The 16,044-nt window shown below is 40.2% G+C and overlaps 1 protein-coding gene and 1 pseudogene across 4 annotated transcripts in view; both read left to right on the top strand.

The window, feature by feature from the left end:
* BCAP29 (B cell receptor associated protein 29) overlaps positions 1–9,868 on the top strand; it is a 41,749-nt gene extending 31,881 nt beyond the window's left edge. For all 4 annotated transcript variants that reach the window (XM_010382427.2, XM_010382430.2, XM_010382428.2 and 1 more), the window contains one exon: positions 4,970–9,868. In XM_010382427.2, the coding sequence (XP_010380729.1) occupies positions 4,970–5,005 (36 nt within the window). In that variant the 3' untranslated portion in view covers positions 5,006–9,868. The remainder of the gene's footprint in view (positions 1–4,969) is intronic.
* A 5,176-nt stretch (positions 9,869–15,044) lies between these two features.
* On the top strand, positions 15,045–16,044 carry LOC104677417 (annotated as a pseudogene).

Genomic DNA, 16,044 nt, shown 5'->3' with positions numbered 1-16,044 from the left:
AGCACTGGAAAACAGACTGGTTCTAGAAAAGATGAGTTTTGCTGTTTGGGATGTTTGCCATATTCATGCCAAAATGAGGCCAGAATTTCAAGTTTCACATCACACTACTCTCGTCTCAGTGTTTTAGACATATCAGGCCAAAGACTTTAGCATTCAAATTTATTATTTACCTCCAAATGTTGATTTGAAAGATGGAAATGGGAAAAAAAATGTTTCATTGTTAAAGCCACAAAGTCAGATCTGGGCCATAGGTTTTCTTTCTCTTTCTCTCTAATCCAAGAAAAGAAACATTCATCCCTGTTAGGCTTGTCTTTCCTCCCTCCCTTCTGCTACCAGCCAGTAACCTGAGTTGATTTCCCAGCCACACTTTGATCAATTGGGAAAGAGACCATTCCAGAGGGAGCCCTGGCCTTCCTTCCCAGTTTCTCCCAAGACAGACTGGTTGGGCTTGTCTTCAAAATTTGGCAGCCTTTGTGGCTTTCAGTCAGGCCTTTTTACAAATGATGGCTTTTTATTTCACTGTACACATTTCCCTGCATCTTAATGGTCATGGTATCTCCAAGGCTCAGCACTGTTCCTGGCACAAGGCAAGCAGGCACTATACTCATGGACTTTGGAGTCAGACATACCTGGAATACCTACCTATACCTGGCCACATGCTAGGTTTTTTTTATCTTAGGCAGGTTATAGCATCCCTTTGGGGCTCACTTCTTTCATCTATAAAATTGGAACAATAATGATGCCTGGCTCACTGGATTGTTAAGAGAACTAAATAAAATGTTTAGGTTTTTTACCACTATGCCTTCCTGACAGTAAACACTCAAGAAATGATAGCTATTATCATCATCATCTGTATTACTTCATCTGTAGGAATTTTGCTGAAAGAATGACTTATTCTCAACCAACGACTTTGGCCTTTGTTTAGAGCCAGTCATGAAGTAATCTAAAGCACATGTTTGTAATCTGATAGTTCCGCTTGGTTTGCATGTTTGTTTTAACTAGCCTACTTTGACAATAGCAGGAGACAGAGTAGCCAGAGAAGGGTGAATACCCTGTATGCTCCAATCCCAGGAACACTAAGGGCTCAGTTCACATGGCCTGGAGCAGATAGGTAGATTGTCAGCAAACCACCCCTTCCCCAGCCCGAAAATAGAGATCCTAAAATTGCTGACCTATTCAGGGCTTGATCATTATTCCATGGTATCTTTCAAGATCCACATTGGAAAATGAAGAAGTCACTTCAGAGACCTCTTGCCTAGAAATACAACATTTTCCCCCTATTTGTGAGATTAAGGTTTACTCTTACAGGTTGAGTATCGACATTAGTGGACTTTGCCGTGATGTCAGACATACTTAGATCCTTGAATGGAGAAAGGAAAACCAGAAGTATGCCCTCAATTTCTTATGGCCAGTATCCATTGTTGAATGTCTCCATTGTGGTAACAGCCATTGGTTCTCTCAATTCTGAAGAATGTATGTAACAGTGAGATTTCCTCAACCCGTTTCCTCCCCACAAAAAAGCCACAGTCAGCCTGGAGCTGCTGAATTCTTGGTAAAGGATGTAGAAAGCTTTTAAGAGTGATTCCTGACTGGGCATGGTGGCTCATATCTTTCTTTAATCCCAGCACTTCGGAAGGCCGAGGCAGATCATGAGGTCAGATCAAGACCATCCAGGCTAACACACTAAAACCCTGTCTCTACTGAAAATACGAAAAATTAGCCAGGCGTGGTGGCAAGTGCCTGTAATCCCAGCTACTCGGGAGGCTGAGGCAGGAGAATCACTTGAACCTGGGAGGTGGAGGTTGTAGTAAGCCAAGATCGCACCACTGTAGTCCAGCCTGGGTGACAGAGCGAGACTCCATCTCAAAAAAAAAGAGTGATTCCTTCCCAAGAACATAGTTGTTATACCTGTTTCCGTGGAAAAGACCTCGTCCCAGATTATGCCAGACACCATGCCAACAGTAGGGCCTTGTTTGATAGCACATTTAGGGCTTGATCTAATTTCTGCTTGTATCCAATTTTTGAAATATTTATTAGATGACATTTGTTGAGAGTATGCTCTGGACTAAGCACTTGGCTAAGGGCTTCATATATGTTGTTTTGTTTACTCTCCATGACAGCTCAGTAATTGAAACTATTTTAATATCCCTATTTTGTGAATGAGGAAACTGAGACCCAGAGATGTTATATAATTTACCCAAAGTTACTAGAAAGTGATAGCATTCAAAGTCAGAGAATCTTTCTCCAGAACCTCCGTCATTAACCACTATATTATTTGGCCTTTGCTGGTCATTGGATTGTGTTCTTAGATCCATTCTCCTCTCACCACTGCTTTACTCTGTATCTCTGGGAGGTCTGTTTCCAAAGCTTCCTTGCTGTCTGACTCAGTCTGGGCAGGTTTAGCCAGTGGCAGGCACTAGAAGACTGAAGGCAGGAGGAAGGAGAAAGCCGGGGATTTCTTCTACTCTCTCCGCTGTAGGGGCCTTCTCCTTTTTGGCTCCAGTTCCTTCCCTCCATGGTCTCAGGTCCCACTGGGCAGCTTCTAATTACTGGCCTTCACACCTGGGCTCCATAACCTCATCCCTCCAGCCCAAGAAGTGGTGGTGGCTTTTATACTATTGATAATCCCAGAGGTGCCTTACCACCCTGTTTGATGTGTATACTTTTTCATCACCTCTAAAACCAATTTCCCGTAATATCTCTGTTTGAAGGAAAACAAAATCTCAGCTCCATAGTATACCACTTCTGTAACCCACAGGTGATTCATTTGACATCTGTGCTCCTCAGGTACTTTAATACTTAAATAAAGGTTATAATACCTTATGAAAATTAAAGCAGATCCTGTATAAGAAAGCACTTTATATATTTCTTTTTTTTTTTTTTTTTTTTTTTTTTGAGACAGGAGTCTCGCTCTGCCGCCCAGGCTGGAGTGCAGTGGCCGGATCTCAACTCACTGCAAGCTCCGCCTCCCGGGTTTAGGCCATTCTCCTGCCTCAGCCTCCCAAGTAGCTGGGACTACAGGCGCCCACCTCGCCGCCCGGCTAGTTTTTTGTATTTTTTTAGTAGAGACGGGGTTTCACCGTGTTAGCCAGGATGGTCTCGATCTCCTGACCTCGTGATCCACCCGTCTCGGCCTCCCAAAGTGCTGGGATTACAGGCTTGAGCCACCGCGCCCGGCCACTTTATATATTTCTAATCAAGAATGCTATTTATTATGTCCTGATTGGTTACATTTTTTTCCTTCACCTACCCACCCCCCACCATTGTCCAATATGAGACCCTGTATAAGTTTCTCAGATTTAGATATCATCGAGTGCCCTGTTTGTTTTGTTCTGGGGTTTTTTTTCTGTTCGTTTGTTTTGTTTTGTTTCGTTTTGTTTTTTTGAGACAGTGTTTCACTCTGTCACCCAGGCTGGAGTTAAGTGGCACAATCTCAGTTCACTGCAACCTCCACCTCACCAATTCAAGCGATTCTTGTGCCTCAACCTTCTGAGTCACTGGTACTACAAGCGCATGCCACCATGTGCAGCTAAGTTTGGTATTTTTAGTAGAGACAGGGTTTTGCCATATTGGCCAGGCTGGTCTCGAACTCCTGACCTCAAGCAGTCCGCCCACCCGGGCCTTCCAAAGTGCTGGGATCATGGGTGCAAGCCCCCATGCCCAGCCGAGAACCCTTTTCTTTAACTCTTGAGTTTCAGTGTTCACCATCTGAGCCCTGCTTGAGAAGCAAAAGATAGTTATAGACCCTTTATGGTAAAAAGCTCTATCAAATTGTCCTCATGAATTTTACTTCTGTTGTCAAACTAATCTTAGATATTGAATTATATCCTAAGGTTCTTTGGAACTAACTTTCTGAATTTTACATAGTTGACATACTTTCAGTGGAACAATCATAAAACAAAGGATTATTAAAATATTAAGGAAACAAAGGTTAAAGAGGGAAATGCTGATTTCTTTACTGTAAACAGATCCCAATTTGCATATTTTACATCCTTTTGGATTTCCCCATCTGATCTCCTCCCTGTTATAGTCACTAAATAAATACTAGAAAACCGTCCCTTCAAAACATGTAGTCTTTGCCTTTCCTTATTTGCCCTGCCTCTCTTCTGAAAAAAGAAAAACAGAACTAACTAGAGATTTTTGGCTGCACAAAAGCATCAGCACCTGCCAGTTTTTAAATTCCATTTTGGAAAATCAGCCATCACTTAAGGGACTTGTCCATAATAGCTTCATTAAAGCTTTGATTTTTATCAAAAGGGGCCACACCTGTAAACCTGTGAAAGTAGTAGTATGTTTACCTCCTGTACTGTTGTCGTCTTATTTGATTGCAAAAGTTAATGTTACTAAAGTTGCTACGGAAGCATTAATGTTGAGCCTGAACAAGAGCTTGACGAACTTCTTTATACAAGCAATAACACTCTGCAACCCCATTTTATGAGATCTTTTTCTTGATGTAGACATTTACTTTCTTAGCACAAGTGATCTCTTAAGATTAATTTCTATTCCATTTTCCTTCAGTTTTAAAAGATGTATTATAGTCATCTTTATAACATGATCAGCCGAGTATAATTTGAGAAGTCAGTTCTGTTGGCAAATATCTGAAGGACAAAATCAAAGCCACCCTAGCTGGGATTTTTGTCCCTTCCTTCTTTTCGTTTGCCAAAAAGCTTAATTGGGTTAACAGTAGGGGAATTTTAGAAATCATGTTTTCCTGGTGTAACCTGTGAAACAAAAGCAAAATAGATTAAGGCAAGTGGAAAAATGAACTTACCAAGAGCGTTCTTTTTCCTAAGTAAAAACCACAAATTTTATAGTTTTTAAAATTTTAGACTGTCTCAATCCTTTTTTTCACATTTAATTATTTTCATAAGTATACATAGAAGAGAGAATGTTTTTTAAAAGTCCTTGTCATGTCTATGAATTGTTTCTCTTTGCTGTACTACATAAATCATATTTTTTTTCCTTACAGGATCGTTTAGAAAGAGGCAACAAGAAAAGACTGTGAACTTTATAAAAGACGCTTGCAATATACTGTGTCAAAATGAGAATTTTGTTATGTTAGCCTCTAGGAAATTTAAGTTCAGAAAAATGCACTATGACCAGTTCGGATTTTTTTTTAATGTCACACATAGGTTATATTGTAGGCATTATCAAAATATTTGATGATGTTTCAGATATATTGTGAAGTCTGTATTCCAGCTCTTAAGAAAAATACAAGCATGTTAAATACCATATTTACATATTGATAATGTCACTGATATATGGTGGCTGTTTACCAATAAAAGGAAAAAATTCCTTGGCCAGTTACTTCCAAAATTAGAAGTTTTAAGTTGCACGAAACCATTAATAGCCTTGAAAGCTTTGATGAGTTTTCAGTAATGATCACCTATTTAATCAGATGATGATGTGTTTGAAAATAGTGTTCAATATCAGCAAATTTGTACAAGGGAATGTAAATAAGGATAACTGATCAGAGTTATCCACTGTATTTATAAGGAAGAGTCAGAAAAAACAATGACCTTAGTTTTTTTTAAGCCTGATGATACTATGATTTACTCTAATAAAATAGCTATATTGATAATTATATTTTGTTATTGTGCCCCTGCACATTTTGGTCTGTTTTTTGTTGATATTTTTGTTAATAACACAAAATTAGTAACCACTCTACTGTTTCAAGTTAATCTAGTAATAGAGTTTACACATATTTGTATAACTGCTATACCACTGAACTGCATTTATTTTACAACAGTGTAGAATTCTTGACAAGTTAACGTAGAACATATCCAGAAAGCAGTATTTGTTTCCCTTGGTTGTGAGAGTAACTAGCTATATAAATATTACCTCAAAAATACATACACTGGTATCACACAGTCTTTCTACAATGTTTCTATATTCTGAAAGTTAAATATTAAATGCTATTTTTCCATTCAAATATTCATTTAGAATTTCCTTTAGAAGATGACAGTGATTATAATATTAATATGATTTCAGTTGTTCCAGTGTTTAGACATGAAATCATCTTCCTTGTCTCATAGAAACCTAAATATTTAAAAAAAGGAAAATAATTACTGGAGTTTTTATTTCTCTTGTCTTTGTTTCGTCCTCTGTTTATTAAAATTTTAGTACCAACTTCACACCTAGCTAATTTTTTTCATCATGAAGTGGATGAAATGAGCAAGTACATAAAAATTTTATTTCAGATAAAAGTCAGGAGTTACTGCTAAAAAACAGACATGTAGGAGACGTTCAACAGGAGTAAGAAATGGGAGTTAGACCATATGGGCTGACAACACCATAAATAACAAGAAGAGGGAGTGCTGAAATAGGAGAGAACTGAACAAATGTTAGCTCAAAGTATAGACTTAGAAATATCAAAGTAAGAGCTATCTCGGTAAATATATAGATATTGAGTGCTTGGAATCCTAGCCTACTATGTGAAAATTAAGTCTAATATCAGAATAACATACAGAAAAGTAGAAAATGCACAGTTTTAAAATGGGCAGAGTTAAAATCTAATCCCAGCTTTATCGCTTATTTAGCCATGCTAGCCTAGGCCTCTATTTCCTTGTCTCCAAAATGGGAATAATAAAATTTAGATCAGGATTACTATATAAACAAAGATAATACGGTGATTCTCAAAGTTGTTCAGACTGTATAGTAAGGAGAAAGTCTGGGTGGACTTTGAAAAGCTTGAAGATTTGAAAGATTCCCAAAAAAGCATTTTGAAGTTTACATTTAAGGGACCTAGGACCTCAACCCTCTCAAGTTTACAGGTCTGAAACTTTAGACCTCAAAAGTTTGAGCAGTTTTTCCAAGGCAACATTGATAGTTAGATTCAGGGCCAGGATGTAAGTCTAGAATTTAGGTATCCTGATCCCCCAGATATCGCTCTTCTGTTTATACGCAGACCAGCTATAATTTGTTAAACAAAATATTGCAATGTATTAGTCAGTTGTGGCTCCAGAGCCTGTGCCCTTTACCACCATACCCAACTGTTTCACATACTATGTTTGTTAGTTTTTCCTAGTACTCTCCTTAATAATGGTGGTGTTTAGAAAATTGTATTATATAAGTAAATATTTATTTCATGGACTTAATTATGTTGCATGTTAAATTACTTCCCATTGTCAATAATGACTTGTTTATGTTGTATGTCTTAGGCTGTATTATAAATGCAAACACAGGAATGTTATTCTTGCCTTTTTCCATCAGAATTACATAAAGTATTATTAGACTTTCCTCCTACTTGCAAATCTGCCTGGAGGTACTGGTCTTTAGGAAGTAGCACTTAGCAAGTTCTGGATAAGCACTTCAGAACTTGGGATGAGTTATCCTTGTTGTTTGTCCAGCTCTATCTTGGACCCCAGTGCTGCTAATTAGATTCATGCCTTGTTCTTTAGGGCCTAAGTTCCTCTCTTGGCTATTTATCCTAGTATGCTGAGAACTAGGATTCGCTTTCAGTGACGGAGTCCTGCCCTGGAACCCCAATCAAGAGCCTAAAGTTTAACTACTTTCTGAGATATTAGCCTGATGCCAGCAGCCTGCCTGGATCTCTAGATATTACCCATTCTTGGAGTTGTTCGTGATCTCTGCTTTCCTGCATGTCACTCCTGCTTCATCATTGGACCTGCTAGCCACAGCTACTTAGATGTACCTGAACCTGTTGTCTTGCCCTGCCTCTGTGGGCTGGTTCAGTTCTGCATTCCCATTCCAGTGTCCACGGCCTTCTCGCTGTCCCTCCTATCTTAATTCCCAGCCCTACTAACATGACAGACCATTGTGCATTTGAGTGCCCACTATACAATGTGTGAATATAACCATGCTTTTAAACATTGACTTTAATGTCTAGGATGATCTGTCTAAAGTCCATGGAACCCTCCTGTATTTTTTCATCCCTTTCTTAGTAATCTTGAAAATCCACTTATGAAATTCTTTTCCTTTTTTAACATTACTGAACAGCATTTTTAAAATTACTTTCACAGTGTTTCTTTCTGCTTTGATCGCTACACAAACACGACCTTATTAGTTGCACCAGAAATGATTTCAAACACTTTAGGAACTGTGGTAGGCTTAATTATGACCTCCCAAAAGATATCCCTATACCAATCCCTGGAACCTGGAAATGTTCTCTTCTATAGCAAAAGGTGTGATTAAGTTAAAGTCTTGAGATGGAAAGATTATCCTGGATAATCTGGGTGTGCCCTAAATGCGGCTACATCTGTGCTTAGATAGAAGCAAAGGAAGATATTACCACACAGCAGAGGAGAAAGCACAGTGACCACAGAGGCAGAGATTGGAATGATGGAGCTGCAGCAAAGGAATGCTGACAGTCACCAGAAGCCGGAGGAGGCATGGAACAGATTCTTCCCCAGAGTCTCTAGATACCCATAAAACTGATACGGGACTTCCTGGCCTCCAGAACTATGGGAATAAATTTATTGTTTCAAGCCGTGAAGTTTGTGATTATTTGTTACTGCTGCCATAGTAAATTAATACAGGAGCATACAGGACAGATCTGTAAGGCCTGAACTGCATTTCAAGGGATGTGGAAAACAATTACCCTTTAACACCACTCCGTCTTCCCCATTAGCCATTTGGATAAGTCAAAGATAGCCTTAACCATCTCCTGTCTTAGTTACTTTTCTCCTTCAATAGTATTTCTCCATTGCCATTGCCACTGCCTAATTGCAAGCCATCATCATCTCTCACATGGACTATGACAACCTCCTCATCTCCCTGTATCTTCTCTAATGCTTCTCTCATATACATGCCCTCAGCAGCCACCTGGTTTAAAAGAAAAAAAAAAAAACACTGATCATGTCATTCCCTGCTTGTCTTCCAATTCTTTCCCACTGCAGTAAAGATCAAACCACCAAGATCAAACACCAAGACCTCACCAGGCTCCCATCTACTCTCCAGCCTCAAGTCAGTCCACCTGCTCTGCCAATCACACCTGTATTCTTTTTGTTGTTCTTTCCCTAGGATTCAGATCCTGACATGTCTGCATTCTGATTCTTCTTGCAACAAGCCAAATTCTTTACCCTGTCAGGACATTTGCATGTAGTAAATGTTGCATCCCAGGCCTGTCTGCCTTCTTATCCTGTTTTATTTTCATCATGGCACTTATTGCCATGTGAAATTATCTCATTTATGGTTTGTCTCTTCAGTGATTAACACAGTTTCTGCAGACAGTAAATCAGTGGTTCTCAACAGGAAGTGGAGAGGTCATCCTGAGGGGAACATTTAGCAATACCTAGAGACATTTCTGGTTGTCGTAACCAAGGGAATGCTCCTAGTAATAGAAGCCAGGGATGCTGTGAAACCATTCCACAATGCACAGGACTGGAACAAAGAATGATCTCACCCAGAATGTCAGTGTTGCCAAGGTGGAGACATCCTGCAATAGATGCTTGTGGCAGAGGGTACTGGTTGTCCCCCAATATCCATTCTTTCATTCACATGTGTTAATACATGCTCCAGTTTTTGTTGTTTTATAAACAGCTGCCAAACATAAAGACAACATTTTCCATCTCCTTGTATGTAAGTGGAAATAGGTAGGACTGTCATGTGGGGCCAGTTTCTTTTCCTCTTCCTCTGACCTGCTGCTTGAAACATAGATGCTGCTATCTTAGATCATGAAGTTGAGGCCATGCAAAGTGGAGCAACAAGAAGGAGGCTGTGTCCCTGATGCCATAAGCACCACACCTGTCCTGAATTGCTGTGAATGACACCAGATAACTGCAATGCATTGTCTCAATGTCCTAGACATAAATAAAAAGCCATAAATGTTTGTCCTATGCAGCACAAAACCTTTGTATCTTTGCCTTTTATGTTGGGATCTTAATTAAAAATTATATCCTCTACTGTCTCTGCATGCTCAACTTTTTATATTTGACTTAACCATTATTAACATCATGCATTGCACCTTCACAATAACTGTGCATTTCACATCATAAAAGTTTACAAATCTCTTCTCCCTGTCTTTAGTATGGTGTACACCACCACAACAACAAACACCTCAAGGACATTCAGGCACATTATATATACAAAGATAGCACATAACAGCTTGATGTGTAAACAAGTTAGGAAAAAGTTTCCAACTTCTTGGTGATCAGCTCTCTTCCTAAATTTGAGCAAAAAATGTGTTTGAAGTGTTGGCTTTGGCCCCTAAACCAGGTGTCTTCCTGGTTAGCCAGGCTTCCTTCAGAAATCGTTGTTCTCCCTGAAGCACCACCCATGGTAAAGAATTTCGGTCTTTCCCAAGGGCTGTCAATTTCCTGGAGCACCAAAGACTCCTAGAACACCAAAGACTCCTGGAGCACCACTTCTCAGCCAAGGGCTTCCTGGAATAACCCTCCATAGAGGTTTACTTGCTGAAACTTTCTTTAAGTTTGTTGATTTTTTTTCCCCTTGAAACAAAATTAATACATAGTAAATGTAGAAATGAAAGAAAAAATAGCTGTTTGTCTAATTTTCATATATATACACACAAATATTTACAAAAATAAGATCACACCTGTTTTTATGCATACTTTTTTGTGACCTGCTTTCTTTCCCCCTACACCAATAAATATCCTTCTGCAACAGAATTCTACAACCAACTTCTCATAGGTCACATACACATCACCTGCGGGGGTCGGTTTGTTCAAAGCACAGGGACTCATATGCCCTGTTTACCACTACCACCAGTGAGAATTCCTGCCCCAGGCAACCAGTGTTAGTAATGAGGCTGCCATAACAATCCAGTATGTGAGAGCAGAAAAGGTGGATGAGACCCATCGTCCTATGACAAGGTATTTACCTTATCCCCTGTTGGCGACATTTCATGAGAATCTTTATTGGCAGAAAATGCTCTGGAATCAATAGAACATAGTGGTTACATACGTAGATTACCTGTGTTCAAATCTTATCTGCTTTATTTGTTACCCGTTCTGCATCTCAGTTTTTTCATCTTTAAGGTGATTTAGACTCTACTTCAAAGTCTTGCTGACGGGATTAAACGAGTTGATACACGTGAAGAAGTTTTAACAGTTTCTCATGGTAAGCTATTCTGAACATTATACAAAGACTGATGCCCAGTCATAAATTTCCTCATCTAAAAACAAAAATATGATGGAATTTTAAAATGTATTAAAAGTAAAAAGTGTACTGGAGATGGATGGTGGTGATGGTTATACAACAATATGAATGTAGTTAATACCACCGAACTATACATTTAAAAGTGATTGGTTAGCACAACCTCTTTTGTATTAACTACTTGTATTAACCACTTGTAAGTTTATAGTTAGGTGGTATTAACTACATATTATAGTATTAACCATATTAACCACTTGTAAGTGCATTTTACATCATTAAAAACATTGGGAAACAAAGATGGACTCCCTAGTTCTCTGGAATGAAAATGCAGTGTTGAAACTGGTAGATAGTTAAGGATGCCTTTTTTTTTTTTTTTTTTTTTTGAGACAGAGTTTTGCTCTTGTTGCCCAGGCTAGAGTACAATGGCACGATCTCGGCTCACTGCAACCTCCATCTCCCGGGTTCAAGCGATTCTTCTGCCTCAGCCTCCCAAGTAGCTGGGATTACAGGTACCCGCCACCACGCCGGGCTAATTTTTGTATTTTTAGTAGACACCAAGTTTTACTATGTTGGCCAGGCTGGTCTCAAACTCCTGACCTCAGGTGACCCACCCGCCTCAGCCTCCCAAAGTGCTGGGATTACAGGCGTGAGCCACCGCACCCGGCCTGAGGATACCTATTCTTAACAACTGTAATCAGTCATTCCCCTGCCACCCCTCTTCTCACACCTCAGAGAAAGCACAGAGCCCCATTTGCTCAGGTATGCAACTAATGTTTGCTTATCTGAATTGAATTCAGTTCAATTCTAGTGTGTCAAATTCTTTTCAGATGACTCTTCCCATTCCCCATCTTTAGAGTGTGTCCTGTTGTCTTAAGATTGTGATAGGATCAGAAACAATTTTGACAAACATTCTTAAAATACATCCAGACACGGATATATTTCACTTCAAATCCCATTGGCAGATTTGATATTATAAAAGGGCCTGGGTTTGGGGTGTTTTGTTAGTTACTTGAACCTTAACTGCAACTTTTTTTTTCCTTTCTCAATGATTAAAATAATTATGTATGTATATATGCATGTATATTATGATGTTTTACGTCTTTTTTTTTTTTTTTTTTCGAAATGGGGTCTCATTCTGTTGCCCAGGCTGGAATGCAGTGGCGCGATCACGGCTCGCTGCACCCTCGGCCTCCCAGACTCAAGTGATCCTCCCGCATCAGCCTCCTGAGTAGCTGAGACTACAGGCATGCGCCACCAAGCCTCTTTAATTTTTCTCATTTTTTGTAGAGATTGGGGGTCTCACTTTGTCGCCCAGGCTAGCCTCGAACTCCTGGGCTCAAGTGATCCTCCCACCTCAGCCTCCCAAAGTGCTGGAGTTACAATGTGAGCCACCAGACTGGACTACATCTATTTAAAAAAGAAAAATGCAGCTAGGCACAGTGGCTCACGCCTGTAATCCCAGCACTTTGGGAGGCCAAGTCAGGTGGATCACTTAAGCTCAGGCATTCGAAACTAGCCTGGGCAACATGGTGAAGCCCCATCTCCACCAAAAATACCAAAAATTACATGGTATGATTATTACACATTGCATGCCTGTTTCAAAACAAAAATACCGGATGTGGTGACACATGCCTGTAGTCCCAGCTACTCAGAAGGCTGAGGTGGGAGGATGCTTGAGCTTGGGAGGCAGAGGCTGCAGTGAGCCGTGATTGTGTCACTGCACTGCAGCCTGGGTAAAGGGGTAAGACCCCATCTCAATAAAAAAAAATTAAATAAATAATAAACAAGAAAAAGGCAAGGGCAGAGTGGATCTCAGTATTTGGGGCCTAGAGCAGATACAACTTGGGGAGTTCTCTATAAGAAAAGCAATACAAAACTACCAAAACAAAATTAGGTATGAATTTATTCAGAATAGGAACAGAAATCACAACAAATAACTGGAGTTTTGGAGATTCAGAAACCTTTCTCCTAAGATCTCTTGGGACAATTCACCAGGGATGCTTCTCGGCTGCAACCTAGCTTCTCCTTTCTACCTAGGACACACTACAACTTCAATATTCTTGATACCTGTGTAGCAAAAGTCCTGAAGCTTCACTGTCATTACTTCCATATAATCTTCCTCTAGACAAGGAATTGGAGGGCAGAGTTAATGTAATCAATCTGTTGAAAACCTCATTTTTTGGAGTTCTTTATTTAATTTTTTTTTAGTTTTTAATTTTTTGTGGGTACATAGTAGGTATAGATATTTATGGGGATACATGTGATGTTTTGAAACAGGCATGCAATGTGTAATAATCATACCATGTAAAATGGGATATCCATTCCCTCAAGCATTTATCCTTTGTACAAATAATTCAGTTATAGTCTTAGTTATTTTAAAATAAACAATTAAATTATTTTTACTATAGTCACCTTGTTGTGTTATCAAATACTATGCTCTATTCATTATTTCTTTTTTTTTTTTTTTGTACTCATTAATCATCTCCACCTCCCCTCTACCAACCCCTACTACCCTTCCCAGCCTCTAGTAACCATCCTTCTACTCTCTATCCCTATGTGCTTGTTTTGGTTTTTACATCTCACAAATAAGTGAGAACATGTAACGTTTGTCTTTCTGTGCCTGGCTTATTTTCACTTAACATAATGACCTCCAGTTTCATCCATGTTGTTGCAAATGGCAGGATCTAATTCTTTTTTATGGTTGCATAGTACTCCATTGTGTATATGTACCATATTTTCTTTATCCATTCATCTGTCAATGGACACTCAGGTTGCTACCAAATCTTGGCTATTGTGAACAGTGCTGCAACAAACATGGGAGTGTAGATATCTCTTTGATAATGCTGATTTCCCTTTTGGGGGGTTATATACCCAGCAGTATGATTGCTGGATCATATGGTAGCTCTATTTTTAGTTTTTTGAAGAACCTCTAAACTGTTCTCCACGGTAGTTGTACTAATTTGCATTCCCACCAACAGTGTCCAAAGGGTTTGCTTTTCTCTACATCCTCTCCATAGGTTATTGCCTTTTGGATATAAGCCATTTTAACTGGGGTGAGATGATATCTCATTGTAAGTTTGATTTACATTTCTTTTATGATCAATGATGTTGAACACATTTTCATATGCCTGTTTGCCATTTGTATGTCTTCTTTTGAGAAATATCAATTCAAATCTTTTTCCTATTTTATAATTGGATTATTAGATTTTTTCCTATAGAGTTGTTTGAACACCTTATATATACTAACTATTAATCGCTTGTCAGGTGGATAGTTTGCAGATATTTTCTCCCATTCTGTGGGTTGTCTCTTGACTTGCTGATTGTTTCTTTTGCTGTACAGAAGCTTTTTAACTTGACAAAATCTCATTTGTCCATTTTTGCTTTGGTAGCCTATGCTTGTGGGGTATTACTCAAGAAATCTTTGCCCAGTCCAACGTCCTGGAGAGTTTCTCCAATTTTTTCTTGTAGTAGTTACATAGTTTGAAGCCTTAGATTTAAGTCTTTAATTCATTTTTATTTCATTTTTGTATATGGTAAGAGATAGGGACCTAGTTTCATTCTTCTGCATATGGCACCCAATTCTCCCAGCACCATTGATTGAAGAGACTGCCCATTCTCCAATGTATGTTCTTGGCACCTTTGTGGAAAATGAGTTCACTGTAGGTGCATGGATTTGTTTCTGGGTTCTCAGATTTTAAGCTAATATGAATCATACTTTATTTTTTAAATATATAGTGAGTATATTCATTTCCTATCGGTGCTTTCACATATTACCACGAACTTAGTGACTCGAAACAACACAAATTTATTATCTTACAGTTCTAACAGTCAGAAGTCCGAAATTAGCCTTACTGGGCTGAAGTCAAATTGTCAGCAGAAAAAAGAAGGAACAAGGAAGAAGAGGGTAGAGGAGGAGAGGGAGGAGGGAGGTGGCAGTGCCATGGCAGAGGGGCAGGAGCAGGAGGGGGATGGAGAGGAGAAGTCTCCTGGGTGGCATGGCGCTCCTGCTCCTCCTGGTGCTGCCCAGCCCCCTGTCAGCCAGGCTGAACCCCCACAGGATAAGGAAGCCTGAATGGATACCAATAATCAAAGCTACATCTGTGACACAGATCACTGCTGTGGACAGTCTCAGTGCTGCAACTACTACTAGAACTCTGGTAGCTCTGGCTGGTGTGGACCATCATCATCATCCTTAGCTGCTGCTGCCTTGGCCACCACCGCCAAGCCAAGCACTGCCTTCAGGCCCAGCATCGGCAACATGAAATCAACCTGACCCCTGCCGAGAAGCCTTCAATCACTCAGTGCTGCCTTTTTATTTCAGGCTTTTGCTAAACTACTTAACTCCTCCTTATGAGGCAGTGGTGAGCCAGCCTCCAACTCCTCCCCAGCATACAGTGCTTTCCAGGTATGCAGCAGCAGCAGCTGCTGCCTCCACAGTGCGGCCCAGCAGATAACAGTCCCCCGGCACCAATCCCACCAGGGGATCCAAGGGAATCCCCTTGTCTGAGCCCAGCAGAAGCATCACAAGACCCCCAAGCATCGCTGATCCTGAGCCCTCTGACCTACCAGGTGACCGAGTAGCCACCAAAGCCCTGGGGATGCAGCCCAGTGGCTCTGTAGCCAGCCTGGGAGAGCTGGACCCAGGGACCTTCCTGGACAAGGATGCAGAATGTAAGGAGGAGCTGCTGAAAGATGACAGCTCTGAACATGGCAGTGCACCGCCCGACAGCAAAGAGAAGATGCTCAGGAGACATTGGAGCTTCACTGGTGACTCGGGCATTGAAGTGCGTATGCCAGGGCCACCATGATCATGGCCTTAAAGAGTTCAACATGCTCATCGCTGATGCACTGGATGGGTCCCTGGACTTCCGCGACAGCTGCCATGTGCTGTCTTGTGTGAAGGAGATGTCTTGTGTGAAGGCTAGAGTGGAGGCTGTCTCTGAAACCTCCGTGAGCAGGTGTCCCTAA

This window comes from Rhinopithecus roxellana, chromosome 6 (assembly GCF_007565055.1).
Source record: "Rhinopithecus roxellana isolate Shanxi Qingling chromosome 6, ASM756505v1, whole genome shotgun sequence".
In the NCBI taxonomy this organism is placed as follows: Eukaryota; Metazoa; Chordata; class Mammalia; order Primates; family Cercopithecidae; genus Rhinopithecus; species Rhinopithecus roxellana.
This window is presented reverse-complemented; position numbering and strand designations above follow the sequence as displayed.